At 45.2% G+C, this 19498-nt stretch overlaps 1 protein-coding gene across 1 annotated transcript in view; it reads right to left on the minus strand.

The window, feature by feature from the left end:
* The window catches only part of LOC104501226 (calcium/calmodulin-dependent protein kinase type II subunit delta), a gene marked incomplete at its 5' end in the record, with an annotated part of 48286 nt that overhangs the window by 9542 nt on the left and 19246 nt on the right, over window positions 1-19498 (minus strand). The window contains 3 exons of the mRNA XM_010145003.1: window positions 12182-12230; window positions 14739-14780; window positions 16385-16444. Of these exons, the coding sequence (XP_010143305.1) occupies window positions 12182-12230; window positions 14739-14780; window positions 16385-16444 (151 nt within the window). The remainder of the gene's footprint in view (window positions 1-12181; window positions 12231-14738; window positions 14781-16384; window positions 16445-19498) is intronic.

The following is a 19498-nucleotide window of genomic DNA, read 5'->3' on the forward strand; positions in this document are numbered from 1 at the left end:
CCCCGCACACGCAGCCTTCCCGCAGGGAGGAAATCCCAGCGTTCCCATGTTGTGTCTCACACACACAGAACCAAACCAAAGCACCCGATTCAACAGCCTGGTAACACAATCCAGTCAGAGACTAGGAGATGAAGGACTACTAAATAAGACAGTGGGAAACGAGAGGAAAGTCTCTGAGGAGCTGCTACAGTCTCATGAGATCATGTTACTGGATAACTGGTAAGGTAAGAGTGAACATGTCTACAAAGGTGCTGCAGTTTTCATACGCAAGGGACAGAAAACCATGTAATTTTACTTTTGCTTGGCTAGAGACAACTGACAGTATTCCCCTTCTCACTAGCATCAGTCGTTTCTTTTCCGAGTCTGACCGTGAGAAGCCTGCAGTTAACTTACAGGGAACAGCCAACACCCGTGACCAGCTGAACACGCTCCCGCCCGGGCATCTCCTCCAGCCTTACCAGCAAGAGTTAAAGGAATGTGAGTGACAGAAGTTTCTCTTTGTGAATCTCTGAGATTTTGAGGCTCTATTTCAACCTGAATGAGAACAGCCGTTTTTGCTAACATAGACTGTAAAAAGCTGGTTGGGGTTGATCCGAGCGTTGCACTTCGATCACCCCTTTGACATCGTGCTACATTACCAGATCTAATTCAACTCCAGCCCCAGAAGGGAGGAACTGAACCCCATTGCCAAGGTGCTCATTTTCCTGTTTTCTCTTCCAGAATGGAATTGTGGTGGAATGTAAGTTTGCATGGTGGTTTCTGACAGGAGCCACCTACTGCTAGAGAACACGGTTCCAGCAAACTGTCTCCAGGCAGTGCTAACACCTAGTGGAGCCGCATCTGCTGACGTGTCCGTGGAATTTAAAATGCATCCATCAGGAAGCTCTAGAGGCCAGCGAAGGAAGGGAAGGAGATTAAGGCAGTGTCACCGGCTCAAATCAAGGACCGTCCAGCACTAGTGTCACTTCTTTCCATGACGCAGACCATCAGGAAGATGTTGCCAAATCATCTGCCTTCCAACTTGTTTCTCAATTTTTCTACAAAATTACAAGCACCACATGAAAGCAACTACGCTACTCTTTCAGCAACACACCAATAATTGCACACATACCAGAAAATCACATTTCTTCCCGTTTACTGACCTGATACACAATCATTGGCAGATAGGGACTAAGAGCCAGAGGTGGAGCACAATTTAGAAGCTGGAGTTCCAGAAATGATTGATCCTCTGTGCAAACCCCCTCTGCTTTCTCAGCCCTTACTCATCCAAGAGCAGCAGTGAACAGTACAAGATGGTCAAGATCGAGGCAGTGTGAAGTTTTCAGAAACGTCAGGTATCAAAGAATAATAAAAAGACCTCAGTAGCCACTCTGATTTTACACAAACCTCCTACCGACTGACTTGGGGGATCTCTTTTATCTCAGCACTTTACATTGCCCATGTAGGAATGTGTGTGGGTGCAGGGAGACCACGCACAAACACAGACCAGAAGTAATGCAGCCTATAAATGTACTGCCTAGGAAGCCGATGCTGAGCCTGGGAGGAAGGTGGAGAAAGGAGACGAGGAAGAACTGGAATGTAATAGGCAGAAAGTTGGAAGGAGACTGGAAAGCAGCAAGAAGGAAAGTTCTGCCGTGAATCAAGTGGTGGCCACGTGAATCAAGTCAAATACTTGGGCTTTTCCTTAGTGCAAAGGAAGAAATAGGGAGGGCACTGAGGATGAACTACGGTGACACGGGTATTGGTAGGAACAAGGTCCTGACATTGCAGGTAACATCCAACAGAAACAATCGGTGCTTAGTACAGTGGTAAGAAAATGGCCAGATTTTCATTATAAATTTGAGAGGCTCCATGTGCTCTTCCAAACGTCCAATCTCCCTTTCCACCTAAACACACATTACCAACTACACAAGGACAACCGTGAACACACGAGGCATTAGGGAAGAAGCATCTGGCCAGCTGCATCTGCCAGACAACTGTCAGTTACCATCACTGGATCTTTTACTCTTTTTTTTTTATCCAATAGTAGACCTGGCTTGTTTGGAATTCCCGGAGAACTGGGCTGTACAGTGGCCGTTTCATGCTATTATACTTTTTATTTGCTATGATGTCTGCAGTAACGTATTTCAGCTTTGGTGAAAGCTGGTTATCTGGCGTTTTTAAAACAACTGAGGTGTGAGGGAAGAACGTTGTTAAGGAAGTCAAAGATGCTGAGCTGTTCTCCTGCAAAATTAATAATGACCAAGACTGCAAGTAGTCTAGCAGAAAGCTACCATAAAATGGCAAACTTGTGTGGAAAGGAGGGTGGTGTTTATGTTCTTTGCTCAGAATACAGGTGAAGTAGACACATTAAAGAAAAGACCATGGATGGACTCTTGATATACAACATTTACCCCCAGAGGTCAGTGAGATAAGGAAATAAAATACTAGCAGTTAACAAAAAAAGGTATATGACAAATTCAAAGGCAGTTCAAGTAAAATATTATGAAGAGCTATAAAAAGACCAACAAAAAAGAAAAGAACAAACCAGAACATTTTCTGCCAGCGGCTGAAATGATTCCTGCAGCGCTGCTGTAGTACAGAGGTGAACTGTTGATGAGTTATTAACCTCTAGCTGGATTTCACGGCCATTTTTTCCCCGCTCAGTTACAGGGTGAGGATAATCTCTCGTAATTAAAGAACAGCATTCACTTTAACGTCTAAAGAACACACAAATGACAACAAACACCATTTCTCAAAAAGCATCTAACACGGGAGATGCCCTGAACCTCCAAGGTGCAGTCTCACAGCCAGTGAAATCAGTTATCACAGGAAAGGAAAAAAAAAAGTACGAAACAGCAGCAAACCCTATTTTTCCAGGAGGGAACTATGGTGTTCTCTTTCCTTCCCATAGCCCCAAGTAACACCTGTAAACTCGACCCAGAAGAATCAGACAGGAACGATGGATATTTTGGAATTTCAGTTGCAGAGAGAAGGTGTAAAATAAAAATAAGCTGTAGATATGTGCAAATGGAGTCTTTGGAAATACTTGTACCAGAAACTTTCTGTTTGGGAAACTCCAAAAGGAATCCTCGGGTATCTGACTGACCACCGTCACCCATGAATTACTTTCAAGATTGACACCATTATTGTTGTTCTGAAAATGACAATTTAAACCACCTCACGATATTGGAGTATCAATACTCCAGATGACTATGTAATTAATTACTGTACTGGAATGGTTATTAATTACTCCCACTGACCTTACAGAAGTAGGAATACGCTTTCTAAATTGTCCTTTGACGTATTTCTTTTATCACAAAATAACCTAAGAACAGCTTATCAAATAAGCGCAGTGCAGACAACATGTGCAACGGGGCCCGTGAAACCCCTCGCAAAGACCCAGCCCCTTCGTCGTCGAAAGCCCACCCAGACAGACGGGGCCGCACACCCCTTCCTGCTGTTTGCTCCGAACGGGCGCCGACGGAAGCCCCCTAGTACGGTACCTTCCCAGCAGAACGAGGGAGCTGCTCACAGAGTAGCACACGACTGTGAAGATGTTACAATGATTCTGCTTCTTACTTGCTCATGTGTTTCTCAAGGGAAAAACCCTGAAAACTCTTCAACTCAGTACTCTTAACTACCTATCTTGGTACACATCAGACTGGATTAATCTCACAACTTTTTGGACATGTATAAGCACGGACAAGTGAGTTTGTTCTCCTAACTCCACTCCCTTAGAGTCCGTGGAGAGAAACAAGCACTTTCAGGGCACGATTCATCATATCCCAAAATAGCTGTTTAAGACAAGCGTGACTCATCTGACCTATTTGCGTTGACTAAAGGGAGTCTAGACAACTGCCTCAAATAAAGATATCTACAGTGTGTTCGCATCTGGGGAGACAAATCCTACCACTGCGCTCCCATTCTGGAGCTGCACAGTCCTCATCAAGGTGACACTGGTCTGCTGAAATCCAACGGCACAGTATGGAGGAACCCAGCTCCATTTCTGATCTGGCCCAACAAAGAGCAATCAGGTGGAAAGCCCACAGCCACCGACGTTATTCCTATACCCTGAAAATCACCAAAGGCTGAGAAGACAGAGGAAGAGACCAGAACTGTACCCTGTGTTGTGTAATGAACTCTGGCTATGCGGATGTCACAGCACGGAGTGCTACCCCAGAGGCAGAGGAATACAGTGACGGGCACAAAATGTTTTTCAAAACCACCCTTTCCACACCAACATTTGACAATTCTCTGCTGATAATTTCTCTTGCAATAAATTCCACAGATATTCCAAGAATGTAATTTCTGGGAAGAAAACATAAGAAGGTGCTGCATAAATAAGAGACCGACTGACTCTTAGATCCTCATAAAAACTAGCCCGATAACAAGGCAAGCTGCAGGGCACTTCAAGGAGTTTGCCGAAGTGTAGTGCACGTAAGCTCAGAGCTTTGCTCTCACACCACCGCTGACCTTGCCCTTTGCTGTGAACCACGACATCCGCGCTGTCATCCTACACGTAACGTCTCTTTCCCAGCACCTGCGGATCCCAACGATTCACTCTGACTCATCACATTACGATACAGGTGGTCGGTTGGCAGAATTTTTTTAGGCTATCGCTGCCTTTCACCCTTCTGAAAACACATATGCCTACTACTTGCCTCGTGAAAAAACCCCCATAATTCATTAGATATGTAGGTAAGTACTGGAAATATTATCCCATCACTTTTCCAGCCTATGCTGAACAAAAAAGATCAAGCAAAATGAACAAAACTCCTATTTAAACCATTATCAGAACGTGACGTTAACCAGCTTCTCATATGCCCTACAGAGTTCTTTTTATTTGTATGGAATTACTTGCTGCTCGAGATGCCTTCTTCCTTGGAGCTCCCACACAATTACAGGATAATCTATTCTGGGTGGCAAATGTTTATTTTTAATGACGAATCACAAAGCTATAGCACAGTCACCGCACTTAAAAGACATGGCACCACGGCTTCTCGACATGTTACACTAGCCAGGGAGTCTGGCTGCTGTCTCGAGAAGTGATGTTTATAGCCTTGATAACCGAGACACTAACCAGCTTTGATGCCGTGCACATTTCTATTTCAGCCGTGCTGCTACCTAATCCCTCTACCAGCTCAGAGAAACCTTGTTGTCCACCAGTGTTTTACCATGGAAAACCAACAGGAACCCTCAATTCTACACCCCTTTCGTTTTTAATACGCTTTAGAAAGCAGTGAGATGTGCTGAGATGATGAGCCTACGAGCAATCCCCAAGCAGTAACTCCAAGAAATGTGGCATTTGCCTATTTTACTCATAGGAAAATTGTGTTAACCTTTACGGGAATGTTTCTCAATACCTCCAGCACCGAGGGCTGCAATGGAGACATACTCGCCAGGACTCCCTTCAACTGTCTGAGAAGCCTTCCTCAACTGGGCTCTTCTCGACGTGCCACATTCACATCAGCTTCCTCCCGTGTCTGTGACAGCGGATTAAAACCTACCAAGTTCACCAGCTAAGAAATCAGTATTTTTCTGGTTTATAATTATAATGCCTACCAATAATCACAATAATTGCTACTTAACAACAAACAGCGTGAGCTCGGTTTCACAGTACACAGAGCTAACACCAGGCTGTTCTGGTTCCCCCAGTCTTATTTCATGTGCTGCCATGAAATAGCGCTCAGGGATGGCTGTCCAGCCAGATTATTCCTGGAGCCCTTCACCTTTCCCTGACACTTTTCACATAAAGATACTGCACGTGCCTCTGGCCACCACCTCCCGCCTTGAACCCTTCACCGTGTTTTTTTCTTCCTAAATCCACAAACTGGCTCACTGAATTTGATTCTCCTCTGATGTAATTTAGAAGTCACAATCACTTGAGCCTGTACTGTGGTCTCCAGCAAGCCCAGTAACTCCCGTGTAGCAGCACCATCATGTCACCACCAAGCAGCTTTACCAGAATAGTTTCACCTAATAATTTTCCTGCTTCATAGCAGATAGTTGTTTAATTTGATAGTTGTTGCGTTCCTTCACCTGTATTCTACCCGCACCTTTTTGCAGGATTTTTGAGACGTTTGTTTTGCGGAACAAAGTGGCAAAGATATCTGCTTGTTTCTGAAGTCACAGACCGAACAGAACAAATACGAGACTGTTCACGTTCTTGAAATGCCACTGTATATCTGTAACTGTGCCATTTCTGCACCAAGCGTTTTCAGGGAATCTAAATTAATCTCCTTTTTTCATGGATAGCGGTGCCTCTGCCCCTAAACGCGGTAACAAATTAGCGGCCAACACCTACACTTAAACACTACCAGTGGTCTTAGTGCTGCTAACTGCCCAGCGAGGCAGGGAACGCGGGGCTGCCAGTCTTCACGTCTGAATCCGCTGAGGTTTTCTGGGGATATATACTATGGACGGAATAAAAGCCTTACGGCTTTTACGTTGTCTTCGCTTTGAATGCTATACAGGTCCGTGTCTTCCTAGTAACTCCTCTTTTCTTTAAGGTTCTGGGTAGGTTGTGCTGTCGGTGTTTGTCGTTCTGGTTTGAGACAGAGTCAACTATATACTGATGTACTCTGTCCTGCTCCTCCCTCGGAAAGAGCTCCTCATGCATTGTTACCTGTCAACCGTCACCACCGGAAACAGCCCCTCATCTTGAGATGTGATTCCCCTCTCACCTGCATTAGGTGCAGCACCAAAAATTCCACTCGAATTTACAGTAAGGCTCAGGCCAGCTACACACAGCCTGTGCTTCCCAGGGCCCATCTGGACCTCACCTTTACCAGTGCAAACACCCGTTCTTAGTGCCAGTGCAACTTACCCTAACACACACGGGATGTGGGATCACAACTGGGCAAGCTGAACCTCCATTCCTGCGAAGCCACTCCCCTCTCCAACTCACAAGGTCCCTCCACTCCGAAGAATTTCTGCGTCAGTTTATAAACACAACGTGCACCTTCCCAGGCCTTCTATGTTCTCCAGTACACAATCTACTAACACAACACCTTTTTTCTCTCCTTTTTAAACTGCTCAAACATAGTCTCCTCACCCGAAAGATTTCCTTCGCAGTTAGTTGGTGACTAACCATCACAGATCTCCTCTTAAACAAAGCATGAAATGCTCCAGCTGTGACGAATCGATGCTGCAAGCCAAGGGCTGTCACAGCAGCTTTAAGGCTGGTTTATCGCTAGTGATGCTAAAGACAGTAACTTGATGACATTCATAAACTTAACAGGTAATTCATCTGGAGACCCTATCCAGGATCCAAGCCAGAGGTGAGAGCGAAATCTATCTCTGGGATGAAAACTGCGGCAAAGGTTTCCTCTGCAAGACACCACTTTCTGAAATATGTATCTATTCCTACTGCTCTTACAGCTGACAATAATATTTTTCACAATTAATAAAACCTGACCCCGAAATAAATACGTAAGTAAATCTACTCCATACTCCGTAAGCAAAGGGCATTCCTAGATCAGAAAGATCACAGCATTGACCTTTTTTTGTGCTACTGTCAGATGTTGGGAAGGGAAGTGAAGGAGAGCATGAAAGAGATCATCTGAGCAGATGAGTCTCTCAACTTACATGGTAGAGAGGAAGGAGTGGAGTGGGAATGCTCAGACTCAAGCGAATGACTCTCTGAGTTTGCATTTTTCATGGACTTGCCCGCTGAATTGATGGAAAGAAACACAACATATGAACAAACAAAGATGACGAGGTAGAGTGTGATCAGAATCTTCAGCAGGCACTGGCAGCAGGAGCGGCCGCTGGGGCACGGCAAGGGTGGTGACCAGTGAGATGAAGAAGCAATGGAAGAGGAGGAGTGGTGGGTGCAACATAACCTCTCCATGTCACCCTCCTTTGTGAGAGCTGTATGAGGGTCAGGCGGGTGTGAAGGAAGAAAAAGAGAAGGCCAAAAGAAAAATAACGATAATGTCATTACAAGCAACAAGAACTTACAAAATCTTTGTGCGCACAAACAATATTAATGGTGAACTTTGGGAAGGCTGTGTGGGTGCCAGAGAGCAGTTGTAAAGGTCGTAGCCATAAATGACTCTGTTCAGATGCCAGCGTGGATTTATCCCTCTATCCAGTACTGAGATAGACAGGGTTTTGCAAGAGCTTTTAAAACCATGTTCTTGGAAATTTGAAGGCTTTACTCCTGGAAGGCAGGTTCCAAACAGATTATTTTAAACTGGTTTCTTCCTACTGTTAAATAAAATAAAAACAACTGGTATAAAATGAAATAAATTAGCAAAATATATGAGAATACCTGTCTCCCGAATGGTTCATGCTTTTGAAGCGATGTGCCTTACAGATGCACTATGTAGGAGAGATTAGCCAGAATTTACCTCATGAGGAAGTGCTCTGCAACGCCACAATTTTCCCCGTCGGGAATCGTGGTTCTTTCTAGTTGCTTTCATCAATTCATTCCCAGTGGCAAAAAAACGCCATGAGATATCTAGATTTCCTGACCATGGTAAACTTAACCACACAGCTTTAGAGAAGTCTGTGGGCACTGCTGGCAAAAATAACGATGGTATTCTACAGCATTACAGAAAAAACCCACCTCAACCTCCTACCAAAGAGCTGCTGCCAAAGCGGTCCAGCCTTGTTACTACAGGAAGGAGAAATCCCACCAGCCGTCCCAGGAGAAGGGCTTGCCACTGGCCCACGGTCCAGTTTTCAGGTAAGTTCTTTCTGTCTGCCTGTCCTTATGTTTAGGAGGGGTCACTGTTGTGCAGGTAAGCCCATAGGAGGGAACCTGAACAAGGAACCTGAACCACAACTTCAAGTGATTTCGGACTCAACTTCCAGAATTAGCTTATTCCTTGAGTTATTAAAGCTCAGTGCTGTTTGCCAAGCACCGCTTCTAGTACAAGAAAGACGTTCCAGTGCTGAAAGATGTAAACGCATACATAAGCTGGACAAGGTTACAGACACTCAGATTTTCAATCATTAACAAATGAGAAGTCAGCCCGGCTTTACTGTCTGCGAGGTCAAATACCTGCCTTCCAAAGTGCAAGGAGGGTAAGCGCCTGCCAGGCGGGGAGAACACTGCTTGCATTCCCTCGTGGACACGAGGTAAGAACCTGTTCCTAAAGGCACAGTGTGATAGCTGATTTATCAGTTTTGGGGGGCTTTAATTGCTAATAAATCTTCGTGGTGCTTTGTACAGACAAGGATGAGCTCACATGCTCCTACGGGGCACAGAAAACCTCAAGGGTGTTGGAGATACTCTACTCCACACAGACTCACACAATCCACCCAACTTTACCACCACTTTAGAGAGTCAAATCAATAAAAAAATAGGAAAAACGCTTGCTGCAGAGCCCAGTGTTTTAAATACATGTGGGCTGGTAGTCTGTACAAAGGACGGAACCTTGTCCTGCTCGGGCAACCTGTGCTCAGAGTTGGAATAAGGGGAGGAGAAAAAAAGCGCCCAGACCACACGCCTTTGCAAAGAAGAGTCGTTCTCTCAAGGTGGGGGCCACACCGCAATCCTATAAAACATATGCTAATACTACTTCCCAGCGACAGAGCAGCATCCCCGGCTCCCTTCTCCTTCACAGGAAGGAGACAGCCTCTTCCCATGTTGCACTCCATGCTGCAAAGGAAAGCAAAAAGATTTTTAAGATCCTTTGTCACCTCAGCTGGGAAATGTGCCTTCTAGATCCCCAATCTGGTGACAAGCATTACCGGGAGCATACACATTATAGCTGCCAGGGACTACCTGGTCCCTGAGTCATTCTAGAAATTAGACCCTAGGGGTACTGTTAGCCTTAAATTTATAGTAAAACAATCTGAAAAGCAGCCACCGGTGGAAAGACTGGAAGCGTGAGAGGAATACTGAAGTGCAGAGAACAAGCAAGCTCGCAAGCCATTAATAATGGGGAGATTATGTGTGTTTTTTAAAGAAACAGAAAATGAAATCCCTTACTCTGGGATAAAACGTGCACCTGGTGTCTGGTGAAGAGGCACTGCCCTGTGAGAGGCCAGAGGCTTGGTGCTGAAACCGCTGCATCAGCCTATGAGGTTCTCGTGATCATCACAGATGGAGCAGTTCAAACTGTCACTGCCAGCGGTGAGAGAGATCCCACCCGCCCACCAAAGCAAGTGAAGAGCAATACGACACTACTCTGCTCCTCTTCTGCAAGCTCTTCCTTCCACCGTCTCCAGAAGACACACAACACAAAGCTCTCTGGAGCGCAGCCTCAGCTCATCTTACTGGCCTACCCACTTCATGCTCTTTGCATCGCTGCGAGGTGGGTCAGGAACCTACAAATACTAGAGAACTTCATCTGCTGAAGGATTTAGATCGGTCACTAAGCTGCAGCAAAGAGCAGGACACAACCAGCATCTTGTCTCAGACCTGTGACTTCTGTGAGATCCTCTTTTTGTGTCCATCCGATCTGTTCCGATCTGTGACGCTACAGAATCCGACACAAGAACTAGGGAACACATTTGCATTGTCATTTTCCTTACAGCTGTATTCCCGAGATTCTGTGCACTAAGCTTCAGGCAGTTTCATAAAAATCCCACTGTTACAACACCACGTTAAATCATCACGCAGAGGCCCTGCAATTAAATTACTCATTTAATGAGGTTAGTTGCTAAACAACATGTAATGGTTTGAAGGCAGAAATACCAAGTGTTACGAATAAAGGTGAATTTCACTGTGTTTTCCTCCGCATCGGCTGCAGGTTCCTGTAATAGGTCTCTGAGCCATTACTTGGCGTTAAGGCAAATGGCTGTCACGGGGCTGCTATTTGAAGCGAGCGGGTACTGGCTGCTAAGGCACCCGAGACTTTGTTCAAGAGGAGGTGAAACGATCCGCTGGAGCCTTGAGACCACAGTGCCATCCTTGCGCCTCAGAGCCAGCTGCAGCTCATGCGCTACCGTAAGCCATCATCTACAGCTGCCCTGCTACCAGCAGCGGAGAGAAAACCTTCTCCCCACCGAGGCAACAGCAACTACACGCTAGCAGTGAAAATCACTGCGGTGCGGCTGAGCGCGGGTATTGGCCCGGCCAGCAGCTGAGCTCCCCGGCCTTTCCAAAAGCAGTGCGGAGAGCAGCAGGGGCACAGGACGCTGCGCTGCCGTGATGCCCAGCACTCTAAATGCAGCATAACAGAATCTGCATTTCCCCCACGGCTGCCAGCAGACCGTGCTCTCCTGCTGACACTACGCCTTCCTTACGCTGCCAATACTGGTATTTTTATCATACACGCTCTGCAGCTGTCCTGCTGCTCAGAAACCGAGCACCAGACGCTTTCGATACAATTCTGACAGGCTCCCGTGCTCTGCAGAGGCTCCTCAGCAGGTTCAGGTCTGCACTTCAGGGCTCAGCTTTGCTAATACACGTTTCTAACCGTGACTCAGGCATTACACCACTTACGCCATACAGCAGCCCCCAGGTTACAACAGTTCACTAAAAATTCTCTTTTCTTTCTTCACATTTTATCTGCGCTATCATCTCTGGCTTGTGTTTCACTTGAGTGTGTAACGCTGTTCTTTGAGGCTAAAAGCTTTCTGTGAACAGGAGAGACACAAACCTAACACCTGTTTTAAAAACATGTCGTTATTGAAGTCAGAATGAGTAACACCACAGCAAAAAATTCAGGGGGAAAAACGAAAACAAAACCAGTATCTGTAAAGTTACAGAACTGATTTTATAAAAAAGGTATTGATTTTAGTTTTTTAAAGAATAAAAGAAGATTAAAGTAAGTGTATGGACAGAAGGAAAGAAACATGAAAAAACACTGGCATCTGAACAGAATAAGAACTGAAATGGTGACATCAAAAAAAAAAAAAGCAATCCCAAAACACAAACACATGCTACAGGTACCTAAACTAAGTAAGAGTTACAAAGCACTGACTTACACACCTTTAATCTACTATTATTACTGGATTACACCATACTACCATTATTATTGGAACTAGTGTTTTAGTTAATAAGCAGCAACTTTATATTCTTCACGGCAAATGGTGTTTTGGGGAACGAAAAGTCAAAGGTAAGTCTGGAACATGTCAGAAGTAACACAGAGGAGCATAACAATAACTTCTTTGAAACGAGGAATAATATTCCCTCTCAAGAGATGCCTTTGGCGTTTCTGTGTTTGACAGCCCAGTTAACTACTACCCTCACAAAACTCCTGGCATTGCCTCTCCAAAGGTTTCAAGCTTAAAACCGTACCTTTCACATCCTCATCCTCGATGGTTGTGTTGGAGCTCTCTGTGGATTCCTGTGGAGAGGTAAATACAAGCAGAATGTATAAACCAAGCCGTGCCTGCCCGGCGGGCCGCCGCGAACCACGGTTAGTCACAGACATCATGCAAAGCCTCGAAGCAGGGTGGGATGTAGTTCACAAACAAATGGTCACACACCGATTAAGACATGTCCACCTGAACTGCTGTCACACGTTGTCGTTCTCTGCTGCCTAATGCTTTTACTTGATGGGAATGGACAGGATTTGATTTAACACCCAGCTGTACCCAGCCCCTCTGAAAGGTTACACGAGTTACCTCAGCCAGGTAGCAGCGCTTGCCGTTTTAAGCTTAGTGATTGATCCAACTGTGCAAAATCAGTCATTCACTCCAGCTTTCACTGCGCAGCCTGCTGCGTGCTCCAGTTAGCACCGACACCACGTCTCCCAGTCGTTTTAAAAATACTGCATCAGGTTCTGTCGCTTTTACACCAATTTTGTGATAAAACGCTTTTTTGGAAGTTGCTGGAGAATTGAATTGATAAACACACGCTAATGCCGGTGACACCGAAGGTGGCTCGGTAGTGGTGTTCTCCAACCAAGCAGTCACGCAGAGGAATGACTCATCTCTCGGACGGTTTATACTTAAGCCACCACACGGTTAAAAAGGCAAGGACACTGTGTCTCGGTCTTTCACGAATTACCAGAAACACGAAATCAACAGGCACTGCCAAATCTACCTGGTACACAGCTTTAGAAAGCCGCGAAGCTTTTACACCTGTTATTTTTGGCCTGTACCCTTTCTTGAAAAGTCAAATCGGTATTTTTTTTTTATTTTAATTCACGGCTCTACAGCAAAAAGGATTAACTGGTCTATTTTTATCCGAGAGACAGAAGCTAGGACTGGTATTGTATTCAGCTCTTCAAAGGATTTTACACATAAATAATGAAAGGTAAATTTGGCAGTGCCCTTTAGCTCCTGTGTCTCCACAAGGCTGAGCCGAAGGAATGTTCAAAACAGTTAATGCATTATTCAGACCATAAAAAAACCACAACGTATGTGCACCCATAAATAAAACCACATGAATTAATTCACACACAAGCAAAACCGAACAAGTCACCATGCTTTTCCTGAGCTGGCTGGCGTTAGACGTTTCACTCTACACAGATGTGTCATGCTCTATCACTTAAAATAACAGATAAGGGACTTAATAAGGACACAAAGACCCCCCGCCCCAAATACAAGTTGCAAACACCATGCACAAGCTCACGGGGCAGATGTAGCCTGTAACACTGAAGCACCCTCTCCAGTTGCCGTACTACACCGATTAGTCTGTCAGAGAAATTTAGGAGTAACCCCCTGCATTAAGTGGGTTGTTGTGTTTGCTGTGACCTTTTGGGACACTGAGTATCTTAATTGATATGATTATCTAATAATGTCAAGTAGATGTAGTCACACCAATATCACATCTGGGACTCCTGGTCTTTAGCAGACTTCAGCGATGGATTAGATCCGTGTTCAAACACAGGCTGGTGGTTGCCTGTGAGTTTAAACTGGGGGGGTTGAAAAAGCAGTAATGTGAAAAGAAAAGCTCTGCGTTCAACAGACGCAAGGCATGTAAAGGAGCGGGATGTACAAGCGCAACACACACCGTCGGCACGCTCATGCTCGGGAAATGTCTGCATGCGTTATTTTTTTCACTCAGATTCACTCCTTCTCATATGAAATAATAACCACCAATAGTTAAGACTAGGTAAAGGGAATGTCAGTTCTTTAAGTCGACACTGTAAAGAAACAGTGGAATTTTTGCTGAAGAGTGAATTCTTTCCAGGAAACCTAGGAACATGTGCTATACGTAACGGATGGTGTTTCCTGGCTCTTTTCAAGTCCATGCATGAAAAGGACAAAACAAAACATGTTTTACGAACCAGCCGCCAAACGCAAACATCACAATACACAAGAGAAAGAAAAAAGCATGAAGAAAACACATACAAATCAAAAGACCTCTCTGTCATTTGAAATGTTAGAATTTTTTGGAAACTGCTCAGTGATGTTACGGAGGAAAACCAAAGCCCTGTGCAAAAGGCACGTCACAACAGAGAGTACAAGCATGCTGAGAAACAGCAGATGGGGTAAACTGCGATGACGTCTTTATCTCAGGTGACAACTGCACATCCAACTCGTCAGTATCATCTCACCACACGCTGAGAGCAGAGAGAGCTCTTTGGTTTTACTTAGACTGCAGCATTTTTGGCTGAAACGAGAGAGATACCATGCTCCCCGAGCCCGGCTGCACAGGGTACACAGCTCTGCCGATCGCTCCCCCATGAGCTTCAGCAGCTCAGCAACCACCAGCAGCTCAGCAACCACCAGCACGCACGTAGGACATGAACACAGATGAAAACAGGCTCAAGAGACGCCAGGTGGAACAAATGCAGGAATGAGAGTTGCCTGGGGAATTCCCGGAATGGCCCTATTGTGCTGTGGAACAGCAGATGAAATGTGTGGGGTGGAAAAGCGAGATGGAGCTGATTCTTTCTGAATACCTTATTTCCATCAGGGTTGTGGATTACTGTAGTTTGGGGCTCCTGAGCGAGAACAAAATAAAGAGAAAAGAGTTCCCATCGGTAAATACAGTCTCATTAGTGCGAGGGAGCGCAAGAAGAGCCAGCTCACAAACGCCAACACTGACAAGAGCTACCACAATCGTTAACTGTTGCCAGAGGGTGAAACTGGATGTCTCCAATACAGATGTCCTCAACAGCAAGCAGCCAAAACGACCATCCCGCCTAACGCAGCAGCATGCAGAGACCTTATTCATGCCCAGCGCAGACAGGGCTTTGAAGCTCCAGGGACCTGCAGAGGCTCTCCTTCACTCAAGGCCATACTGGCGGCTTTGCCTGTTTTCCTGTTGGAGCCGCCAGACAGAAGGGCAGACATCACCTCTTTTCTTTAAGCTCGTTTGCTTGTATCAGTACTAGGTGATCACACAGAGTTACGAGTGCACTGATCAGAATTAAGGGTGCGTTAACCACCTCTAGACACTGCCGTGACTGGGAAGGCTCAGAGCGCTGCCAAACGCTGCCCTGGCAGAGGAGCGTGGAAGTCACTGAGAGAGATGTCCGCGTCATTCTCAAGAGTCATTTCCCCAAACCCTTCTTCCTCGAACGAAGATGAAATAACCCCTGCAGTGGCAGCTAGCCAGCACGCCCTGAGCACGGACCACTGTGCACAGCTATGGCCGGGGACAGCGCCGTATGCTCACGTGTGACACCTCTTAGCTGGCCCTCCCACACTCCTGAGTGGCGTGTGGTCCAGTGCCAGCGCACAGAGCCATTCCCGAGGAAGAACCTCTCCCCGGCTGTGTGAATTACCCCCCCATTTCACAGCTATACAGGTGGGTGTGCAGGAACCAACGCCTGGCAGAATTAGGTGCTTTAACGCACTGGCTGTGGTATTGGTGAGCCCTGCAACACGTGTTTGCCTCAGAGAGAGGAGCTGCTAAGAAAGGCGAGACTGCAGCGGAAACGTTCGTGAACAGCACCTCAATCATCACGTCGTCCTAATGGAGCTCATTAATCAGTAATGTCTCCCGCAGGTTTAAACGGAAGAGAAACAAGCAAAACTGTTTAGCATCAGATGCCTCTTGATCCCAGGGAAGACTTGCAAAGCCCTGCTGAGTTTTAAGAAATATGGAATGGAAATCGGAATAAGGTCTATTTACGGTAGCCTAGCAATCATCCTGTTAGCTCTCCTTGACATCAATACTTGCAGTAACACAAAGCAGAGAAAATAACAGAGCTTGGGATTCAGTTTGGATTTTTTTTTGTTGTTGTTGTGCAAAACATTAGCATTAAAACGATAGAAACAGTCATCAGGCAAAGAGCTAAGAGCAACATAAAGCGCATTCTACTCACTCTCTGGCACAGCATGCAAAAAAATTCAGCTATGGTAACAAACACCGTGACTCTACCGCATCCAGCTTCCATGTCACATTTCTGAATTAATAAACACGCTCTAAAGGACTTCCTCACACAAAAAAGAAAGCGGAATTCAAAGCAAAAGATTTCCCAAAACCTGGTTTTAGAAAGCAAACCGAGTTAAATGCATGGAAAAGCAGAGAAGAAGGAAGAGCAAACAGAAGATGGTCAAACACTCAGAGCTAGCATGAGAAGGAAGACTGCAGGTATACCAGCGCCGGGGTAGGAATATTTTCCTTGGGGCTGGTTACCACGTTGGTTTTGTTGTTTATCTGTAGGTATGCAGAAAACAGAAACAGACAGGCCTTAGAACGCGCGGCGGGCACCGTATCTATATCCCTCTGTATAGACCACCTCTATACAGGCACAGACCTCGCGATATAGATAGAGACATGGAAATAAAGAATCACAGAGAGATGAACTTAGCACTTGAAGGAACACTAGCAGGGGCTCCGCTGGCGAGCCGCGGCTCCTCGGCGCATGCCAGCAACGGGCTTTCAGGTGCGCTCTATACGCCAAGGCTACGCAAGGTCTAGCTGTGACACTTGAAACAACAGCGAGCCTTTGAGCAGCAGCTAATCACATGTACGAGGAATACAGAATTAGCAGGGTTTGAAGGGAGCCCTAAATAGCCCTTGCGATTTCTTGACATGCAACAGTATTAAAATAATTGCACCCAGTTGTTCTTTGCTTCTAATTACCTCTCGCTACCATAAATAACATTGATTCTTCACAGCTCTCCAGAAAACTCTCATTTGTTCTACTGGCTTCTGGGAACAGATTGGAATAAAGATAACTACACCTTTTGGCTTTTACTCGTACAAAAGTTTAACTCAAATTAAACTCTTCGGTGATAAGCTCCAAGGTATCAGATTCTTTAAATCCATTTTTAAGATTCAGCTTTCAGAAATACCATGGCATGAAAAGAACAGCAAAAACTAAAAATAACGTACTGAGCCGCTTTTTCCATGCACTAAGAAGCAAGATTATAGTAAAACTAGTTTGAAATACGTAATTTTTTTCTTTAACAATAATTAGGAAAAAAATATTACGTACGTTTTGGTCCCCTCTAATTTTAACAAGAGCAGCCCAAAGCGGCATGCAGAACCGGGTGTATATATTGTCTGGAATGACTTTGATCCAAAAAAAGCAGTTTTACTGAACCTTCTAGTCACAGTACTTAATAATAAATGTGCAAAACAAAGGAGAAAAGACCAACATTATGTCATTAATGGCTTTTTGTAACAATGGAATTAACGTCTTCAGTTACAGAAACAAACAAGCAATTTTGGGGTCAAAATGTGGCATTTTTTCTTCTACGGCCTTTCTAAAGCAATTAGAAAGTGGCAATATGCAAAGGAATGTACATGAAGAGGCACCAAGCAGGACGAAGTCCTGGAACAGCGGAGCAAACTGGGGAAAGGCACCGAGCTCCGTGTCCTCAGCGGTTTTTGGTGGCTACTGGACTCTGGTGTGGCAGCTGACCTGCTGACTGCAGGAATCAAGCCTGCAGCTGACCTGAACCTCACTGAGAATACGGCTGCGGTATGGGAATGTCAGCGGCACCGGCATTAATGAATCTCAGACTGCAAATTTCCTTATCTTAACCAGCAGTCACAGTTGAAGAACATAGAGCAGTCTTGCTCGTTAATGTCAGGGAACATCATTTTGACCCTAAGTGTTATTTAGTAATATTTGTGATAGGAACCATTCTCCTGTATAGAATGAAAATAATTCAATCTGATTTAGCACCAAAGCTCACAGTGCTCCACAGTGGAGGGATAAGGAGGAGCTAGGTTTTTAACAGCAATCTTTCTACAGAAATTGTCATTAAGAGAAAATATGAGTCATATATTTAGGTTATGCCCCAACTCAGCCTAGTAACTCTCCAATGAATTTCATTTATCTATTCACAATTACAGCAATAAGTTGCAGAGGAGTCTGAATTCCAGACAGGGAGAGAATAAATACCTTTGTGCAGAAAGTCATCCTCAGGGCAATCTAAGTACTAGCAAGTGTTTCCTACATCAGCTAACTTGCTTCGATACTTATGGGACTGTGAGATGGGCAAAACCTGCACTCCTTACTCAGGACAAAACTTGTAAGAAAACCTCAACCAATCAGCAAAGGAAAGTTCTCCAGGAGAATTGTGGAAGAGTGAGAACACACACAATGCTGCTCGGTGGCATACCAAATCCTCCAGAACAAGAGAAAGGTCACTTAGGAAATTGTATGATGACTAGTTCCTATTTTTATGACTATGAATTCAAAGGCCCTAACAAAAGGCAGACAGACATAGAGCAAAAACATGAGGCAAGAAAGGAAGAATTCACCAGATTTCATACAGTCTTATTCGGCAGCAGCTTAATACAAAAAAATGAAGTGATATGCCAAGCGACTGTTGCGTGTTGAACACATAAGGCAAACAGGTTAATCAAATCTCAATCGCAATTCTGCCTGAGTAAGGAGAGCAGGCTTGGGTCCATACTCCCTTGGTGAAAGTCCTACAAAAATAAACAACATCCATTACAGCTGCTGCTGGCAACTGCAGGAAGTATAGTCAAAACTTCTGAGTAAGCTATCGAGAATACGGCACTCACTGGTGGAAGCAGACCAAGAGAATGTCACTCAAATCACCCTTATTTCCTCTGGGTAACCAGACCTTGGCAAACCCCTTTGAAACGCTGGGAGAAACCAGCAGGAAGCCGGGGCACTTTCTCTCTCTCTCAGAACTTCTACATGCATGTTATTTTTACGTGAACACACATGGTGTATTTAGCACATTTTTTTTAACAGCAAAGGGAAACGATGCCCAAAGGAGTTAAATATTTCCCTACGAAGCAGTCATTCTGAAGCTGAACTGTGTTTAAGTGACGGCCTTCTGTTTGTCGGGAAGAAGGGACGCTTTCATAGGAACACCCGGCTTGTCAGAAGCTGCTCTCAGGTCTGACGGTCGTGCTGGACAGACACACAGAAGCGCTCCAAACAGCTGGGCACGACTGCAGAATTATTAGCGGCCCTTTTTCAATAGATTATAAAAACACTTTAAGAAACAAAACCTCTACCTGGGGACTTACTCTTTCACATGGCACTTCCGTGACAAGAGGCTGGAGCACACTTCACGCTAGAAACAGTGTGACCGTCCCTTTCTAGTGACCCTTGTTTGGACACAGCTATCACTGAAATCCTGCGTTCCCCCAAAGAACAGCCTGTTCATCAACATCACGATACGTCTGCTTGGACCCCGCCAGCAGTTTTTGCTTTTCAAGGAGAGCTGTGCTTCCTGGTGAGAGGTGCAGATGAGGGGTATGTGCCTTCTCTCTACT

Source organism: Buceros rhinoceros, unplaced genomic scaffold (assembly GCF_000710305.1).
Source record: "Buceros rhinoceros silvestris isolate BGI_N320 unplaced genomic scaffold, ASM71030v1 scaffold13111, whole genome shotgun sequence".
NCBI classification, from domain to species: Eukaryota; Metazoa; Chordata; class Aves; order Bucerotiformes; family Bucerotidae; genus Buceros; species Buceros rhinoceros.